Raw genomic sequence first — 20,469 nt, 5'->3', positions numbered from 1 at the left:
CTGCCTCTCTGCTTCTGTATTCACTGCCCCTCAGCTGCAGCTCTGATCACTCTCTCAACTTTCTAAGCAAACCCAGCCCCAGAAAGTCGAAATCTTGGTCTCTTGGTGTGTTCTCCAAGTGACCCTCAAGCCTCCTCTTATACTTTTCTCATTGACAAATCAATGGCCGAGATTAAGTCCCTAATCAACAACTAAGGTTAGATCTGGATTGATCCATGATTTTTGGACCATTCTAACACAGTTTTATATTAATTCACATTAATATTTTATTTTCCCTAAGTTTAGACTTAGGGACTCCATTAAAAATATTAATTATTTTAATATCTCCCAAACTATTTAGTATCTACTGAGTATCACCCTGATCATCTAGCATTTGTCCCTGTGCTGATGCTAGGCCTGATGCCCATCATCTGCACTGCTGCATCCTGTATTGCTACCCATGGCCCTACCACTACCACTAATGCATCCATACTGCAACTCCCTTTGTATCCGTGTTGCTGCCCATGGCCCTACCACTGCCAGTATTGCATCTGCACTACAACCCCTCATTATGTTGCATCGTGCTGCCCATAGCACTATCACTGCTAACTGTTGCACTGCAACTCAGTTACTGAGAAGTAAGTAACTGATCTCCCAACTCTGAGTCTTTGACATCTCCGTCAGGCTAGAAACACTCCTGATGCTGAAGCTCCCTCTGTCACTAACAAATGCTCCCTCTCTGACCTCTGCGTCGCTACAACAACTCCATGCATCTCGCACCATTGCACACCTCTCTGTGCCACCCTGCACTGGTGCAACACTCCTGTGCCTCTCATACTGTTGCAACCTGCTAGCCTCGCGTTGTCCTGGGAATCCTGCACTGTAGCTCCCTCTGTCGCTCCATCCACTTCTTTCTCTACTGACATCGCCAGTACTGCTACTCCTCTTTGGGGCTCCCGTAGCAAGGTCTAATCCAAGAGGATGGGTACCTCGAGGATCCTACCCCTCATCGCCTGTAGTCCTCCTGACTACAGCTCGATGTCTCCCCACTTCTAAAGTGGCACATGAGCACTCATGGCATAATCATCGTCTGTCTCCACTTCCTTCTCTTCCCTTCCTGGCGTTGCCTTGGTCTCGGAGGCCTCTCCCTTACTCTTCTTCCTTGGACATTGGGTTGCATAATGACCCAGCTCCCCACAGTGGAAGCATTTCACCTTGGAGAGGTCCTTCTTCTTCTGTTTCTCCTGCTTCCCCTCAAATGCTAGGACAACATCCTCCTCCTCCTCCTTCTTGATTCTGATCCCTTTGTCGTTGCTTCCCGCCTTGCTCAGCCTTCTGATCTCTTCTTGGCGAAGAGCAGCCCACATTTTCTCCCAATCTAGAAGGGTCTCCCTGCCCAGTATGCTCTGGAACAACACCTCCCAGTCTTCTGAGACTGCGTTCAGGGCTATTCTCACCATCAATTCTAGATCCAGTGTTGCCCCTATGGAAGTCAACTAATCCCAGATCTCCTTCAATCGACCGAGGAATGGGTCAATTTGCTCTCCCTTCTGCATCTGGTATGATCGCAGCTGATTTTCTAGTAGCATCTTCCTCTGCACGGAAGTACACTGATACAACTTGGTTAGGGCCTCCCACATCTCTTGTGCCGTGTTCTTCTCGGCAATATGTGGTACTATATGATCCTTGACCCCATCAAGGATGATACTCTTAGCCCTCGCCATTGCATCCTCATACCTGTCGTTATCAGCTGGGTCAACTGGTATAGCTATCGTCCTCAAGGCGAAGTGCTTGACACGATTCCTATCTAGTACGGATAATATTCTAGCTTTCTAGACTACGAAGTTTGAGGCTCTGTCCAGTCTGTCTTGGTCTCTTACTCCGTGTAGTGCCATTTCGCTGCTTCTCTACATCCCTCCTGGAAGTTCTCGGTATGACTCATCTAAGCCTCGATTTCCCTCTTGGAACCCTTTTGCCAATGTCAAGATGCCCCTCTCCAATCGTTTGTGCAACTGCAACACTTATCTGGATTCCTTGGCTAGAAATCCACCTCGGTAGCAACTCCCTCTACCTTGGCCTTTGCTCTGTTAGGTATTGTTTAGACTACAGTACCCCACTAGCTCCACTCTGTAACTTACCCACACCCTCCTAAACCCCAACAACTTGAAGGTTAGAGCTTCTAGGCTCTGTGCAATCCCAACACCGGAAAATCAGCCTCCTCAACCAACTGCATCAGCCCTCCTGGCCTCTGCGCGGTTCTGCGTGAGCCTGCCTTTGCCTCCCTCAGCCTTTGCGCTGCCTCTTTCTGGCTCAATCTTGATGACGCAGGCACTGCGTCACCCCTTCCTTGCTGCTACTTTGCTAGGAACAACTTCTGTCACTCATGACAGTTGTTTTCTGTTGATGCTGATCTGTTCCGCTGATGACCTCAGTTCTCCTGTGATTTGCAACCACGCTTTGAAACCATGTTGGAATTTCTAAGTCTGACACGTTAGAAACCCTTCATGCACTTTACTGATTTATTCCTACCTACTTGTTCTGTTAATTAACAAGTTATTTACCATGTAAATACTTGAAATAAATACAAGTACATGCTCAACACATTACAGGTCATCAACTAAAGGAAATAGAAACAAACACACAAGTGACACTGTTGTTTTTGGACTAATGTCCCTAGAAAAACCCAATGCGGGAAAACCAGTGCAGCTATCTTAGGGTTTGATTTATTAAGCAGTTCAAAATACAATTTGGGTGACAAATCTGGCTCACCCAACAGAGAAAAATCTCGGCAGTAGTACCTCTCTACTCGGAAGCAGATATTCTGGCTGAAACCGCAGATAAACACTCTGACAGCTCCACAGCTCCAATCTGCCCCACGAAACCCCAGCGTCAGCCTCTAGGGACAGCATCAGCCTCTCTCTGGCCCAGAGTTAGCCCAACGTCACTCTGGCTTGGCCTACGTCAAGCTCTGGAGGCATTGCGTCAATCCTTTGGCCCTTTGCGTCACCCACGTTGGCCCTCTGAGGCACTGCGCAGCTCTTGACTACCTCTGCGTGAGACTTGGCTGACTCTGCGTGAACCCTTGGCTGCTTCTGCATCCCTCTCTTCGGCTACTATGTTGATCCTCTCAGTGCTATCTCTGCCTCTCTGCTTCTGTATTCACTGCCCCTCAGCTGCAACTCTGATCACTCTATCAACTTTGTCAGCAAACCCAGCCCCAGAAAGTCAAAATCTTGATCTCTTGGTGTGTTCTCCAAGTGACCCTCAAGCCTCCTCTTATACTTTTCTCATTGACAAATCAACATCCGAGATTAAGTCCCTAATCAACAGCTAAGATTAGATCTCGCTTGATCCATGACTTTTGGACCATTCTAACACAATTTTATATTAATTCTCATTAATATTTTATTTTCCTTATGTTTAGACTTAGGGACTCCATTAAAAATATTAATTATTTTAATATCTCCCAAACTGTTTAGAATCTGCCCAAACCCTTTCTAGGTATTGGAGATCTCATGTGCCTTAGCCTCTCCACCAATTTTCGTGGCTAGAGCACATCTGATGCTACCCCAAATCAACAATGTGTCAAGGAACATAGTGCAGAAAAGAGGAAGGACTTGACTTGTGCTTGTAGGACATTCTAGTCAGGGGTCTAAGGTTTGGCATTGATCAATAAGAAGTTTCAATAAGAGAAACTTACTAAAGGGTTTTCCTCTCAAGAGAAGAGAGGTTTTGGCCTTGGCAGAGAGCCAACATCTTGTGTTCTTGTTCTTATGTTTTTAGTAGCAGTTTGATGAAGTACACACACATGCATTAATAAGAAGAAGAAGATTAAGCTAACAAGAAAAGTAAAAAGACTCCGCAAATTGTTATCAAGTCAAGAAGAATCACACTACCCCTAATTGCCCTTGATTCTTCGACATGATGCTACTGGGAAAAAAAACTAACACTGCATCTTCACCATTAGGTACAATTAATCATTAGTGCATCTAAGTGAGCCAAGCTTGTTAGTCAAGGGAAAATTGAGACTTCATATAGGGCTTCTCTTCCAAATTTGGGGTTTTGATCACGTAGTAGTGTTACCTCCCTAGGTAGGAGAGGCTAACAAACGAGCTTGTTAGATGTTCCCAACCCCTAAGGGGAAAGACATGTCATTGGTACATTTTTCAATCAATAGGTGGCATGTGAATAATGATGGAACAAAATGGGATGAAGGGGTCTCAGAGCCAAATGCCATGGGTGCAAGGATAACATTAATGAGGAAATCCACATATTGGGTATACAAATGTAAGGAGGGAGTAATCATGGTTGCATGAGCTACCCCAACCTTTGTTTTTCCACCCCTCTTTATTTGTCTTTTGCTTTTTCTTGATTTTTCTCTATATCACTGCTCGAAGCTTTAGGAAATGAGAGCATGTTGTGTATGATGTAAAGCAGTTATTAACTTATTACCCCCTTAAAGGTGGGGTAGTTCATTGCCTACTAGGGGTTGGGATGTGCATGGGTTCCTTTAATGATGTGATGGGGCAACAAGTGGCCCTAGGAACTGGGGTGATGGCCATAATGATAAGGGGTAGAGCTCATGCTCGACTTTTTCCCACGGGCCATATTAAATGCCCTGACCATCTTTTGCATTTTATGATTTTCTTTTTCTTTTGTTTCTTTCTTGTGGCCATGATATGCTTTTAACTTTCTTTTAGCTGCATCAACCTCCATAGCAATGTTTCCAAGCCCAACCCAGATATGTGGACAAAGGGAGGGGGTGTGCCAGTGCCTTATGGATCCAATGGTCATGTGGACCATCGAGAAGGGAAATGATGGAACAAGGCTTGTAATGTGTGGAGGGGATTGAAAAATATGGAACGAGAAAATGGGACCACGCAACCGAAATCAGGGTTTCCCTAGTAGTGCCATTTTTAAAGCCATAGGCCAATATGGGAGATCCCACGGGACTAGGTTTGAAGATTAACTGCCCACTTAAGGTGAGGGAACAAAACCACAGTCAAAGCCCTTCCTTCTTCCAAGTCACCCAATAGTGCATGCCGTAATTGCCCAAATGAAAAACAAGCATAAGCACCCAATTACACAATGAAAACATACCTTTTGGGTCAGATTGTCCATGTTCTAACATGTGCTCTGGACAAATGGGTGAGGAAACTTACAACTAATGCAGGTGGCAGAGATAAAGTGGGACATCACATCGGCTACTATCAGGTGCTGCTAGCTGGAAGAAGATGAATAAAATAAATTCTCTCCTAGGGGTACCCACTTTTGGTAGGTAACATCTGGGTCCAATTGGGAAATGAGCTCATTATAGAGCACATGATCCATGTACTTGAATGGGGAAGTCATGAGAACTCCGACAATCTCTTGGGACACAGACTTGTATCCTGCACATCACGAAACAACTATTGGAAGCATGTGCATTGGGCTTACTTGTATTCCCCATTTTTTCATCAAATAAAAAATCCATATAGAAAAATAAATCTTCTAAGTGCAAATCTAATCTACCATGCAATCTACCCTAACATGAGAGCATGATATGTTGATGTTAGTTATGAAAACATGATACACAATGCATCCTACACTACTATGCAATGTGAGCATTGTGAGCTATGTATAATCATACAACCAGTGTAACCAACAAAGAAGCCATGGAAAAGGGAGAAGAACATGAATCAGGCCCAACCAATTGGATCATTCCCTCCATCCTAAATATGGAGAAATCAATGACCAAGCTCAAGTGCTCCTTCCCAAAATTTTCTTTAGTGATGCAATGCTTCTTGGGGCCTTGATGGACATGATGGGAAGGATGAGGGAATGGTTGGTATGGAGGACTAGGTTGCTCTTTACAATGATCATATTCAACACGGGTGGTGGTGGTGTCCAAATGTATGCCTCCCAACATTGTGATGTAATCTAGTGGAGAGTTAGAGCTTTCCAGTCAAGGCCTTGCTATTTTGTAACTGACAATGTTGGTTATGATGATGACGCTTGATGATACTTATCAATCCAGATCCCTTCTTATTATGAGAATATTTCAGTTTGAGAGTATCCCGGTATCCTATTGTGTAACTATGAATACCTCCCTAGTTAAGGAGTGTTGAAAAATGTAACTAGGTCCAGTGTTCATAATTATCATTGTACTTATATCATCTTGTATTTCATGTAAAAACAAAAGAAGAAAAATAATTTATTATTATTATTATTTTTCTAGTCAAAGCATGTTCTTCATGCTTGTAGGTTTATTTGAGTAAAGAAAATTTGTCATGAGTCAAGCAAATATATGTGAGTGAAAGTCCCATTTGGACTTGTATGAAAATGAAAAAATATTTATTTTTGAGTCAAGAGTAAAAAACTGTCACCACAAGACCAAGTCGGCCTGGGCTCCAAGAGCCACCTATTCAATCTCTTGGATGTGTATATATAGAGGGAAGCTTGACCACTTTAGAGACAATTCATTCACTCATCAATCATCATCAATGTTTGTGCCAAGACAAGAAGGAAAACCAACGAAGTCAAAGGAGAGAGGAGGAGGTCAAAGGAGAGATAAGTTGAATTTTCTGCCCTAGTTCTACGAGTTTTTCTGAGGTATTGCAGGCCTGAAATTTCTGGGGCCGAAAAAGGAGCCGAAATTTTAGGAGGTGACCAGATTTCAAAGGTTTGACCCTAAGTTGCACGAAACGGGGAAACGGAAACGAGTTTCTGAAATGGGAAGCGAAACGAAACGCGACCTCCCCAAATTTTGGAAACGGGGAAACGCGAATATATATATATATATATTAAAAATATTAAAAATTTATTATTATATATATGTGCAATCATAAAGCATGAATGATACATTTACATTATATGATTATAATTTATTACATTTAAACATTAAGATTAAATTTACATCACATTTACTCATGAGTCATGAATGATCACATAATGAAAATAAAAATATAGGAAAATCCAAAATCAGCCTTTATTTATATTAGTATATGAGGCTGCAAGTACAATAAAGACTATAAAGCTGCAAGAACTATAGAGACAAGTCACAAAAGACTAATCCTCATCATAACAATCCTCATCAAAAATAGAAGCAACACAATGCTCAACAATGGATGGTAGTGCTGAAGAAGATGATGCACCAATTCCACTATCTATCAAAAAAAACGTTTTTCATATTTTTGGTTGCCTAAACCCTAGAAAAATTGAAGAAATAGTAAGAAAAAACTAAAAAAATGAATGTGGCTTACCCAAATTAATTATCTCTCGCTGAGACTACCCCGAAATGCCAGAAAAGAGAAGAGAAATATGGTTGTAGCTGAGCCAAATCTGCTGCTACTGAAATCTCCTGCTGAAATCTCTTTCTCTTGCTGCTGAAATCTCTTTCTCCTGCTGCTGAAATCTACTTTGCTCACTGCTCAAAACACCCTAGCTGAAACAACTGCCACTCTCCAAGAGAAACAACTCGCTGAATAGTGTGATGAGAGAATGAGACAAACTGCTCTTTTATAACTTTAGAATAGGTTTCTAGAACATCCTGGAAACCTAAAAAAAATTTAAAAACTAATTAAAAAACACAACATAAATTTGGGGAAACGTGGCTCGTACGGCCTGGAAACGCGTTTCCGGCCGTACGGCCACGGAAACGGAAACATGGCCGTACGGCCGGAAACACGTTTCCAGGCTGTACGGTACGCGGAAACGCGTTTCGTTTTGTTTCCCTGGGTGAAACGACCCCAAGGGCCACGTTTCCTGCAACTTAGGTTTGACCAAAATTGAGATTTGTTTACTTTGACTTGATTGGAGGAGACTTGGATGAGGGTTGACTTGGGTCTTTGTGGCAGTTTTGGTCTTGGTCTTGGGTCTTGGGTATCTCACTTTGATCTTATTCTATAAAAGAGGATTGTTTCGGTTTTCACCCTTATGGGGTTTTGCCTTGGCTTGGAGCCTTTATCTTTGTGTTCTTTCTCTTGTGATCTTCATGTTTTTAACTTTTGGTAATTGGTTGATGAAGAAGAAGAAAATAAAAATTTAATAAAGCCAACAAACATTCACACGTAATTATCATGACACAGAAATTAACCCTAATCTACCAGCATCTTACTTTCTCAACAATCAATAGTATCTCTACTCATTATCAACACTGCCAACTCAATTGATGTGTCCTTGAATTGAATGCATCAAGGGACCAATCAACTACTGGTATAATGATGGATCATCAAAATCAGAACCCTCCAACTTCTTGCTAAATGGTGTTGTCATAGATTTATAATCTGTCCTCCTATCTTGGTCACAAGCTTGTCTTAGATTCCTGTCAATCCTTAAGTAGGAGTGTATTCATCCAAGATATGTCAGATTCTGCTTTCAATTCCCTTTGAAGATAATATCTCTAACTCATAAGTTCTATTCAATTTGATTTCATTGCTCATGAGATTCCTTTTTCATGTCCTTCAAGAATCAAAAGTAATCTTTCTAGCTAAGACAAGTGTCTTTTTATGAACTTCTTCCTTTTATGGGGAGAACCCTTTTTCAAGACTTGCTTCCATGTTGCCATCTAATGCTCTAACTGTTGACTGTTTTTTTTCTATGCATACTTCAAACTGCCTACTCCTCCTATAGAATATGCTCTGCTACTTCTTGCTGTATATATGAGAAAAGTTTGCTTCCTGAAATACTTTTCTCTAGCCATCGTAGTCTCACTGGTCCATTCTTTGATGCATAAGTTTGAATTAGCTTCACTGGGATTTGAGGTGAGTGTTAACTTTTTCTGGTTGGAAGAATCTTTAACATTGTGCAAGCTGGATGCTGACTATCACTGATATACTTCTTCACTATTCTTCCCTTTCTCTGACTGCCATCTTGTTAGCTTCCTTACTTATTTGAGAGAAATTTTAGCTTCCTCTTGGATCTTCATGATGAAATTTTGGAGAGTTGAATCTTTCTACATTATCTTCAAATGTAACTGAAGGCTTCTTCTAGAGTTCTGTGATGGATTCTATGTAGGCAACGGTCAAGGACGTTCCTCTTCTTACTTTAGTGAGTCAATTCTAACTACTTCATAGTAGATGACTATGAGCTCCCTCTTAATTTTGATCTCCATGAAAAGACTTAATTTACGAATCCCAATAAGCTTCTATGCTATCCCCATAGATCATATTGATATAACTGTCTAGCCATCAACAAATACTATTCTGTCCTTTTCTAAGAAATAGAAGAAAAAAAACTTAACTACAAACCTGGTATAAAAGTAGATTGTATAGCTCTGTACACCTGCCATATTCTTCAGTGATGTTAATAGTAGAGATCCTTGTTGTCTTCAACCTTTGGTTTCTTCAGAGCTTCTTCATCTTCAGTTGTTAATGCTTCATGGCTTTGCTTCCTCTTATTGCTCATATTGTTCTTAAGGTTTTTGGGACAATCTCTCTTGATATGTCCATATTCATGACAACCATAGCATTGAACTTTGGACATATCCTCGTTTCTATGAGACTTGTTGCCATTGTTTTTGTGTTGAGATCCAAACTTTCCAAACTTCTTTCTTGATCTTGCTGCAAAAGCTTGAGAGTCTACATTAGGTTGAGTATCATTTTTAGCCTTCAAGCTTGATTCCTCAAGAACACATGAAGCCCATAATTCTTCAAGGGTTTGAGTTTCCTTTCTAGCATAGATACCTCCTGCAGAACCATCCCAAATTGGAGGTAAAGCATTGATTACAAAAGTGATTAATTTAGAGTCAGATATAGTTTCACCAAGCCCTTGAAGTTGATCTTTGATTTTTGATATCTTCATAAACTATGATGCAACATTCTCTACTTTTGACGTCCTTGTTCTATAGAGTTGATTCCCTAGAGATATCTTTTGACTGGTTGTATTGATGGATTATATTTTCACCAATGTAGCATAGACTTCCTTGGATGTAGACAAATCTGAAACAAAATAAATGAGATGGTCTTTGATGAGCTGAAAGAGAATCCTTTGAGCTCTAATTTCTCTCTTATTGTATTTGGCCACTTCATGACCATTGTTTTTATTTGGTGGTGGAACATGTTAATCTAGGTTGTCATTGATGTCAATATGGCAGTGTTTGTGATGGAAAATTCTTGTGACATGTGTGGTTTTCTATTGATGGCCATTGATCATAATACTGCTCATGGAGGATCCAAGGATTGAATACAGACAATAGAAACAGTGGAACCGAGGAGGAAAGATATCAGAAGCCATCAGAAGAGAAAGAGAAAGAGTAAAGAGGAGCAGCCATGAAGCCAAAGAATAAGAGGAAGAGTTCATCAGAAGCCATCAAGGAAGCAGGTTATCGCATATGCCCAAGGGCAAGTGTTATTAGAAGAACAAAGAGAAACAACGATATCGAAGGAGCATAAACAGAGTTATCGGAGGTCACAGGAAGATAAGCCACCGGAGCAACAACTATCGGAAGAGCGGAAGAGTGAAGAGAAGTCACAAGAGCAAGAACCCAAGAATAAAACCATGTAATAACACCGCATCAGAGAATTTATATCGGAGGAATTATATCGGCAGCTTTATTATCTATTACCACTCGAATTCCCCGATTGCGATTTGAGCTGCGGACCTGATTGCTCCAATAGAACACGCCCTAATGTAATATCGCGTCCGCCTCGTCGGAAGTCAATGTCACACTAAAACTGCGATTGCGATAATACATCGGGACCCGAACAGGTTATAGTAACAGCCCTAATATAACATCGCATCCGCCATATCGCAAGTCTTATAGGGTTGACACGGTAAAACCTCCGATCGCAATATTATTACGGACCCGCTGCACCATTATAACATGACTTTATACAATATCGCATCCGCAGTATCGCTAGTTTCTAAGGGATGTCAAACCGTCGATTGCGATAAGGTTGTGGAACCGATGGATTTATTAACAACTGTTTAATATCATATCGCATTCGCTCTGTCGGCAGTAGGGGAATTGGCTATGTTATGTGCAAACCTCCAAAAGTTGCGATTGCAGGATTAAAGGAATAACTCCGATTTTTCATGAAGTTGCGATTGCAATTAAGGTGATGACATGGATGTGGGACCTCCATGTGGGTATAGCCTCTCCTATGTGATTTCCGTAAATAATAAGTCTATTGGATGAATATTAAAAAAAAAAGGGCCTCTCTGATATAATTTTAATATGTGACATCATAAGTCAACCTCTCTTCCAAATGAACGTGTCTTTTGAGTATTGGCGAACATCGTATAAAAACGAGTTAAAACGCTTCAGTTCTGAGCATCTATCTCGGGCAGAAAAATAGAGCATAAAGAAGTTCACAACTCGTGAACTTGAAGAGACAGAGGAAGCCGAAGGAACAGTATAAAGGAACCCAAAGGTCAAGTGAACTTGAAGGAACAGAGGAAGCTGAAGATCAAACGAGAAAGAAGGAAGCCGAAGGTCAAGCGACTTTGCTGAATGGGTTAATTTTAAAAAGCCTTGAACCTGTGATGAATTAGCAGAAGAACTACAAATCGTAACTCCAAGAACAATTCAGTGAAGCGAAATAAGGTTTGATCTACCATCGTTTGAAGGGAGCAATAGACTACACCAGTATTGAAGTATTTGTGAGTATGATCCTTGGAAGTAAGATATCGTGACACTAAGAACAGTGAGAAGCAGTCACTCCTAAAGCACTTACCGCGGCAAATAGAACAACGGGTTGAAACAGAGAATTGTTTTTTGTGCAGACATTGAGGCTTAGCGCAACTTATCAAAGATATCTTGTTGAAAAGCATCAGCAGATCTTGGAGACATTATTGGAGATCATGATGGCTATTTGAAATCATCATGAGGTAACTTTGCAGACTCTGTGTGGGTAATATGAAGAGTTGTGAAGACTCCTTCATATGAAGACAGGTTGTCATTGATGATGTAGCATGGAGACTACAATGAAGTTGTAGATTGACAGAACTCAGTGAAGAAGATTTTGGGAGTAGAGAATTACTACCAAACATATCTAGACAATATATAGTAGAGGGTTGGAGCCCTTGGGGTTGGTGCCTCAAAATTGGAAGGATTGGTGTCCTTGGAGTTGGTGCTCCTAAATCCAAGGTTGGTGCCTTGACAAGATAGGGTCGAAGCCCTTGGGGTTGGTGCCTCAGAATTGGAAGGATTGGTGTCCTTGGAGTTGGTGCTCCTAAATCCAAGGTTGGTGCCTTGACAAGAAAGGGTGGGAGCCCTTGGGGTTGGTGCTCCTAAATCCAAGGTTGGTGCCTTGACAAGACAGGGTTGGTGCCCTAGAGGTTGGAGCCTCACAAAAAGTCCAAGTTGGTGCTTGGCAATAGGTTGGAGCCCTATATACATTGTACTTGATTTATTGTAAAGATTATATTAATAAAAGCATTTATTCCTATTGTTCATTTTGTGTTCTAAATATAAATGATTTAACTGGTAAAAATAACAATTGAAAAGGAATACTGATTCACCCCCCCTGTTAGTATTTCCAACAAAACATTGCCCTCAACGAACGGAATGACTTCATTTTCTTTAAGGACTAAATCAATCCTCTTCTTCCAACCTTTGAAGTTGGATGCTCCATCAAGTTTGTTGTCTTCCTTGCAGACAGATGCCATTTGATTGGGAGTATTAGATATATAGAGTAGAAGAATACTTACTTGAAAGTGTGAGAGAAAGCTGCTAAAATAATATCTTCAAGGATGTCTTTAAGTGAGTGAGAGCTGCTATAATGATGTCTTCAAGAGAATGATCTTTCAAGCTTCTTTCCCTAGCTTTGGTAGTGAGAGATAATTACTACAAAGGTGTCTACAAGTATGTCAACAAGTTGTGATCTTCAAGCTTCCTTCCTTCACCTTAGCTCTAATACCATGTTGAAAAACCAAGTGTAGTGAAGTCTAACACCTGATTTCTCTTCTTGATAATTACTTGTAAATGTTAGATGTCTTCTTATTACTTATGTTTTCTTTATCAAACAATTATACAAATGTTCAATATTCCAGGAAAATATAAAGATCACAAAGAGACAAATGACACCAAAAGTAGGCTGCTAGATAGGGCAAAACCTACAAGGAGAAAACCCAAAAATCCTTCTCTTATAGAATCAGATCAAAATGAGAGATATCCAAGACGAAGACCAAGACCAAACTGCCACCAAGATACCAAGTCCAACCCTCGAAGTCACCTCCAAAGTCAAAGTCAACGCTGGTCAAGTTGCTCCAATTCTGGTCAAAGTTCTGAAATTTAGACATGCAACAAGGGGCCGAAATTCAGCCTGTGCTTACCTTAGAAAGTTTGGCCTTCTTCGACAGAAAACAAACCTCTCATATGTGCGAACTATAGTAAGTCAAGGATTCAGTGAAATAACAGAATATTCTTCTTGTTTTGACTTCATCTTCTCTCTCCTTTGACTAAGCTTTCTCTTCTCCTTTGCTAGATTCAGATGTGCTTCTTGCTTGTGTTATGAATGTGTGTCAAGTAGGTTGAACTGCTTCTTATATAGAGCTGTCCAAGAGGGTTGAATAGGTGTCTCTTGGAGGACTACGTTGACTTGTCCAAGGAGATGCGAATTGGTTAACTTGTGGACTAATGACTCAACATAAAATTCAAATTCGTTTTTCTTACAAATGTCGAAGTGGGACATGACTCAAATACATTTTCTTTTGACTCATAATAAATACTTTTCAACTCTTTTTCACTCTCTAAGCATGAAGAACATGCTTTGACAAAAATATAAATATAATAAATAAATACATCAATGATAAATTTATATTATAAAGACCAAACCTAGTTACAACTTCAACACTAGGGATACTCACTTTTGGTGGGTAATAAGGTGCATCCTTTATATTTAATCTCTTCCCTCGCGAAAAAGATAGCTAGAGTTTTACAAGAGGAAAATTAGTTTTCTCCTATTACTCGAATCATTTTTCATCTTCCTTTAAATTTTTCCCTAAAACTCAATTAGCCCAAGTAGGGTTAGGCATTGACTAGGGTTGTGTTGATCAAAAACTATCAAAATCTAAATATTTTTCTTTTCTGACTTCTCCTGGGCTTTTAAGGCAAGCCGCTAGGGCTTTTCTAGGGCTGATTTTCATAGAGTTGAGTTTGGGTGGATGCTTGTGGATGAAATTCCACGGTTTTCCTTCATAAACCTTTTTCCCTAAAACTCAATTAGCCCAAGTAGGGTTAGGCATTGACTAGGGTTGTGTTGATCAAAAACTATCAAAATCTAAATATTTTTCTTTTCTGACTTCTCCTAGGCTTTTAAGGCAAGCCGCTAGGGCCTTTCTAGGGCTGATTTTCATAGAGTTGAGTTTGGGTGGATGCTTGTGGATGAAATTCCAAGGTTTTCCTTCATAAACCTTTTAAATGCAAAATCTAGCATTAATTGTGGTGAAACCTCCCTAATTAGGGCTGATGTCATCTTTTCCAAGCTCCTTTGTATTATTAAAACTCTAGTTCCTAGCCAAGCTTCAACTTTGAAAGGATTCCCTATTCCTTTGTTGACTTTAATCATTGAGGGAATCCTTTCTTTGACTTCTACATGTCTAGATACTCCTTATCATTGCATATCAATAAACCCTAACTTGTAGTAGTGCTTAGCTAGTTTAGGGTTAGAATACTTGTTCCTTCATAAGGATTTGAGCCTATTTTAGCTTTAAGGTATCTTTGCCTAGGCCATTCATATCACCCTAAGCCCTCTAAATAGAATATCCTTATAAGTGAATACAAGGAAGCCTGCCTTGTGGTGAAATTCCTCTAAACAGCAGGAGGAAAATTGTTAAGCTGACAGTGGCAATCCTTCATCACTGTTGCCATAGGGGTTAATAATTCAAGTAGGTATAAGTATCTATGTTGGACTCCTTGTTGCATGCATCCTTTAAATAATGCACTCAAAGACATTGGCAAAATTTCTTGTATCACCTGCAATATTTTGGATGCAAAAGAGGCACAAATGTTTATTTGCAGCCACCATGCCTCTCTAGCTATTTATAGGAGTTATGCAAAAATAAGTTCTTGAAACCAACATAAACAAGGTATGGCACCTATTTTATTTTCATTGCTGTTGGTGCGATAAGGAGAAACCTAATGCAAGGTTTTGTTCAAAGTAATTTGCAATAGCACTATTCCCAGAAGTCAATAGATAGGACAGTTTTTTTTTAAATACATTTTGAGGTAAAATTAGAAAAATTTGCAAAATGCCTGAGTAGACAAGATGTGAAAGTGGTCTTGAGAACCTCCACTGTATGAAACAGGACTATATATTCTCAAGGATAGAGTCCTGAAAATAACTATAAAACAGAAGTGCAGTAACGAGCTTAACAACATATAAGAGCTAAGATTCTTCGAAGGAATCAGAGAAACACTCCTGCCCGAAAGATGGGTCTATAAAACTGAAAATAAAACAAGAAGACCTTAAGCTAATATTCATTTTTAGCCTTGGTTGCAGGTCCAGGGCTATTTTTGTCTTGTATCATTTTGAGCAGCAACACTTAATCTGTACTAGCTCCTGATTTTGCTTGAAAATATCCTTGAAGAGTGTTGCGATGGTTCTTTCTAGTTAACCCATGAGGTCTGTGAAAGGCTCTCTGAAATGCCTTTGGGCATCCAAGCTTAAGGCATCAAAGGAATGGATATACCATTTGATGCCTAACGTGTTCCTGAAGAGAGTTCTTCTGCCTCTTGTATTCATGGGGTCCTCCGTAGGGAAATTAGAGATGAGGGGATTATTGTTTTGCTTGCCTTTGTAATCAGCCCAAGCTTTCATCCAGCCTGATAAACCAGAGATTTTGTGCTTCTTGTATTCCTTGACGAGAGGAGGGATACCTCTCTCAAAGGAGCCATCATCTGCCTCTTCATCAGTGAGGTCCTCACTTTCCAGCTCAATAAGGGCCTTGTGCTTTCTGAGTTGTCCTACCATCCTGTAGGTGCCAATGATTCTGCCTGGACTGGGGGGGTTCTGAACGTTGCTCTCAATTCTGGGCCCCATACTCCTCAAGATTATGGGCATTCTGCAACTCAGGGCTTTCCTAGACCAGAATGGGAATACAACTATGCATATGGGTAGGAGCAGTCATAGTCCTGGAGGTATGCACTATGCAGAGGCTTCAAACGGAAGGCTCTTCAGAGGAATGCAGACATGATAAGGGGCAAGCGGGCTTTGGAGGGAAATAGCTACACAGAGGCTTGATAATCCCAGAGACCAAACGAACTGGAGAAGCAGATTGAAAACCAGGAGATGTAGGAAGGTTACCTTTAAGTCTTGCAAGCCAAATCCTTTCACGGTGAGATACAATCTGCCCAGAATTAGGAGGATGTGAGAAACCTGGAAAGAAGATGATTACAGGGGTAGTTGAACCTCTCTTCCAGCGGTAGGGTAAATCTTCAATCGTCAGGACCAGGATGCATAAGATTATCATTTCTCTGAATGATACGCATGTTGTGGCTTTTAATGCCTGTATTGTCTGCACCAGTTGGCAGCCTGTGAGGGTCACGTGTGCCATCCTTGGAGATGACCTCTCCTCCGTGTGTCACCTATCCCAGATAATAGGTAGGAAACAGTTGATGCTACGTCCATTATGTAATTTGTTTTCCACCTAGGCTAATCTTACAGGTGATTTCCAAACAATCCTGTAGCTTCCAATACTTTTCTAGCAGTTGATTCTACCGAAACAGAGTGTTGCTATCATAGCATTAAACAAATCATGATTTCAATGTCTATAATGACTTTACACAAGGGCATAGCCAGATAACCACTGTAAAACTGAGAAATTATCACCTCCCAAGAGAAGCAGACAAACCAACGTTGTCTGCATGTGTGATGATAAAAATCATCCTACGAAATTTGGCTACAGCCGTCTTAACTATCGGATAATGAAATCTAAATTCTCTCTACAACAACTTTACTGCTCTTCTTGGCCCATTCCTTATGTTTATGCAAGGTCTCTTACTTTAGGTTGCTGTATTGATTTTTCATTCTAAGAATTGCAAATGAACGCTTATTTGGCATTCATGAACATAGCCCTGCACCATGCTGGATATGGTTTGTTCTAAGATCGATTCTCATATGCTTTAAAGATAATATCGTTTTATGTTTTCTCTCTATGATTTATTTCAATGTTTTAACTTTTTTTACATTTTAAGCAGGTAAATTGGTTGTGCACCACTTCACGCGATTCAGAAAATCTTATTGTCTGTGACACGTCCAAAGTTGTGAAGGCTTACACTATTTTGTGATGTAAGTATAGAGCTTTTTACACATTTTATGGATTCATGTTAATTGTGTTGTGGGATGGACTAGTCATATCTCAAACTATGCCTGCACTGCAACCTTATGGGTTTAACACATCACTTTTTTTTTAATTGAAAAATACTTTAATCACATATGCGACTTAGTTTCTCATTTTTATATAGTCTAGCATTAGAACGGTGTGTACATCAGTTATCAAGTTTATTATAACAAATTACGAAAGAAGATTAGAACTGTGACTTTCAAGTTTGAATGCAGGTAATCTGATTATTAATAGAAGACCTTATTTATCATAGGCTTAAGCCTTGTAATGCAGAGCTGGTCCACGACATGGATTAGATCTTAAAAGTAGTTTTTGAACAGGATCATCAAAATGTTAAATGGATGAAATTGCTTGGATTTATCTTTTATAATGGTGCTCATAGACGCCACCTGCTCCAGATGGAGGGTTGAGGTAGAATCCTTTGCGGAATGTTCATTTATTCTTCACCTAATGATTCAGGTTAAGTCAATGTTGTCTCTGTAGTTTTATGTGATCACACGAGATAGTAATTATGAGCTCCGTCAATATATGTTACTATACTCACTCAAGTAGCTTGAAGTGGTGGTTTGTGGTGTTCATTATGATTACTGGTTTTTTGTAAGTTTGGGTCAGGATCCGTGTATATCCACTCAAAGAACTTGACCTGGGGGTTTCTGGTGTTTAGTTTGTAAATTTGATTCAGAACCCAAATTATTTTGGGTAGTGATTTGAGTGTATCGCATTCCTTTTCCCGCAGAAATGGTTTTGCGTTCCTAAACCATTGTTTTCATTTTTAAATTGTGATTGTAGGATTGGTATCTTTGTAAAGTTTGCAATTCTTTCATACTAATAAAATATATGGAAAATGAATGCAGTTATAAATACTATGTTTTCTTCCAGCAGGTTAAAGTGAGTGACCTTTGTGAAAGTCAAAACTAGAAGCATCTAATATGACTGTTGTTTATTGAAATATCAGCTAGAAGATCTTACAGAATATATAGTTTAATCTCACATCCCAGCATTTGCCTATCAACCAAACTTGCATGAACATCAAAACCTGGTTGATGGCTATGTTTCTTCGATTTCCTTAATCTACTCCAGCAAACGACTTGCAAAGAGTAAAATGTTTCCTCGTTTTACAAGCATCAATTGGACAAATCGGGGGATTTCCGTTAATGTGGTTATTATCCTACAATTCAAATATTTTTGTAATTTAAAAAGCAAGAACGGAAAAGCTAATATCGCAGGAAAAATGTTGCATTGACTTTAGGGATGGATCATAGGGAGGATGGTTTGAGCGCACTCTCCAAAAAGCTAAGATCGCAGGAAAAATGTTGCATTGACTTTAGGGATGGATCATAGGGAGGATGGTTTGAGCGCACTCTCCAAATTTTCAGGGCAATATAGGTGCACCACTTTTTTTTTTTTTTTGTAAGCTAGTGCGGGACCTTTACATTTTCCAACATACAACATCATACACCTGCCGCAGCAGGACTCGAACCTGGGTGGGGGGTGCTACAGCCATCCGCCCCTACCATTACACCGTGCACCCCATGCGCTGCACCACTTTAAAATGCTAAAATTTACATATTTTTTTATTAATATTTTTTTTTAGTGTAGGTTAATATTAATTTATATTAAAATATTTTATTGATAATTCACATTGAATATTTTTTTTAACATTTTTTTCTATATATAGATATATATGAAGTTGATATCCACATAAATTAGTTAACAACCAATGATCTTCAAATAATTTACTTTAAACTCCATGTTTAAATATTTTTGAAATTATAGCGTTTAAATATCTTATTCACATTTTTTTACTTCTAATTACTTTACATGAAATCATATTATGTCATATGGATAACTAATTAAACATGCATAGCATATTAAAAAAAAAAAATTTATAGCCCACATTGTTTTTCTATTTAGAGAATATTTTATTTTCATTTTAAGAGGCGCACGTGTCAACTCCACACTAAGAATGGACAAAATTACACATCACTCATATTAGGTTGTCGAATGAGCCTCTCATTTCAATAACAATGTTCTTACTTTAAATAGTATCACTAGAACCCCCTTTTGAATCAACTTGATCATGGTCATTTGTTGTTGCTTCAGAGGACTCCATTGAGCCTAAAAGTGTTCTAAATTTAGATAATATATTCTCCCCTACCTTTACAATAGTACCACCTATGGAAGCCATGTGAAGTTTAATCATTTCTATTGTTTTTCCCAATAAGCAGATGCATGCTTTTACTCCATTACCTAGAATAGCCAATAGATAATGACAAACTCCAATATGGCTACCCTTAAATATATTATAGGTTTTAATATCTCCTTCATTTTCCAATAGTATCACCTTTGTGAATCCTTCAATGTAATCCCAAGTTGTTCTTAAGGAGGAATGTTGCAATATTTAAACATTTCGGAGTTAATTAAGATCAATTTAGTCTAATTTGTCTTTAAGTAAAAATGAGTTTCTTAGTATGTTTCTTTAGTATGCATTAGTTGCTTTGAAATTCTATGATCATGATATGTTTTAGACATAGAGTGATTCAATGAATCACATTCTCCTCGAAACTATTGATATGTAGCTTAACATTTGACTGATCATTGATGATCAATTGAGAAAAACTATGTTATATACAAATTTCCTTGTGCTAATAAAATTGCTTCAAGTGCCCTTGTTGGCTAGAGTCATGGACTATTTCCCCCTTAGAGGATTTTAACTACATAAAAATACTAGTATGATATCTACATTGATTGGAAAAATATGATATTCCAAAGAGGATGGACACTTTAAACAGCCACTAACACAACCAAATCAAAGATCTCACACTAGTATTTTTATGTGGTTAAAACTCTCTAAGAGGGAAACAGTCCACGACCCCAACCAACGTGGCCACTTGAAGCACTTTCAAAAATGCAAAAGAAAAATTGTACATAAGAGAGTTTGTCACAATTAATCATTAGTGATGATCCTCAATGCTCTTTTAGATAGAAATCATGGGCCAATTGCGTCTTAAGTCATAGATCAATAACAATTAGTATTGAGGAGAATATGAGTTGCCATATCACTCTATGTCTAGATTATATTGTGACCTTTGGATTATTGAAAAATGTGTAACTAGGTTCAATCTTCATAAATATGAAATGTATTTGTTATTCTTGTATATTGTAAAATGAAAGAAAATTATTATTATTATTATTTTTGGAGCATGGGTTTCATGTTCAAGGTCT

The 20,469-nt window shown here is 39.2% G+C and overlaps 1 protein-coding gene across 1 annotated transcript in view; it reads left to right on the top strand.

Moving 5' to 3' along the window:
- LOC149160853 (uncharacterized) overlaps positions 1-18,054 on the top strand; it is a 322,505-nt gene extending 304,451 nt beyond the window's left edge. The window contains exons 9-10 of the mRNA XM_089436805.1: positions 17,099-17,189; positions 17,460-18,054. Of these exons, the coding sequence (XP_089292931.1) occupies positions 17,099-17,188 (90 nt within the window). The 3' untranslated portion in view covers position 17,189; positions 17,460-18,054. The remainder of the gene's footprint in view (positions 1-17,098; positions 17,190-17,459) is intronic.
- The last annotated feature ends 2,415 nt before the right edge of the window (positions 18,055-20,469 follow it).

Source organism: Pinus tabuliformis, chromosome 5_2 (assembly GCF_031772625.1).
Source record: "Pinus tabuliformis cultivar Carrire ecotype Pingquan chromosome 5_2, CPIR1, whole genome shotgun sequence".
Taxonomy (NCBI): domain Eukaryota; kingdom Viridiplantae; phylum Streptophyta; class Pinopsida; order Pinales; family Pinaceae; genus Pinus; species Pinus tabuliformis.
This window is presented reverse-complemented; position numbering and strand designations above follow the sequence as displayed.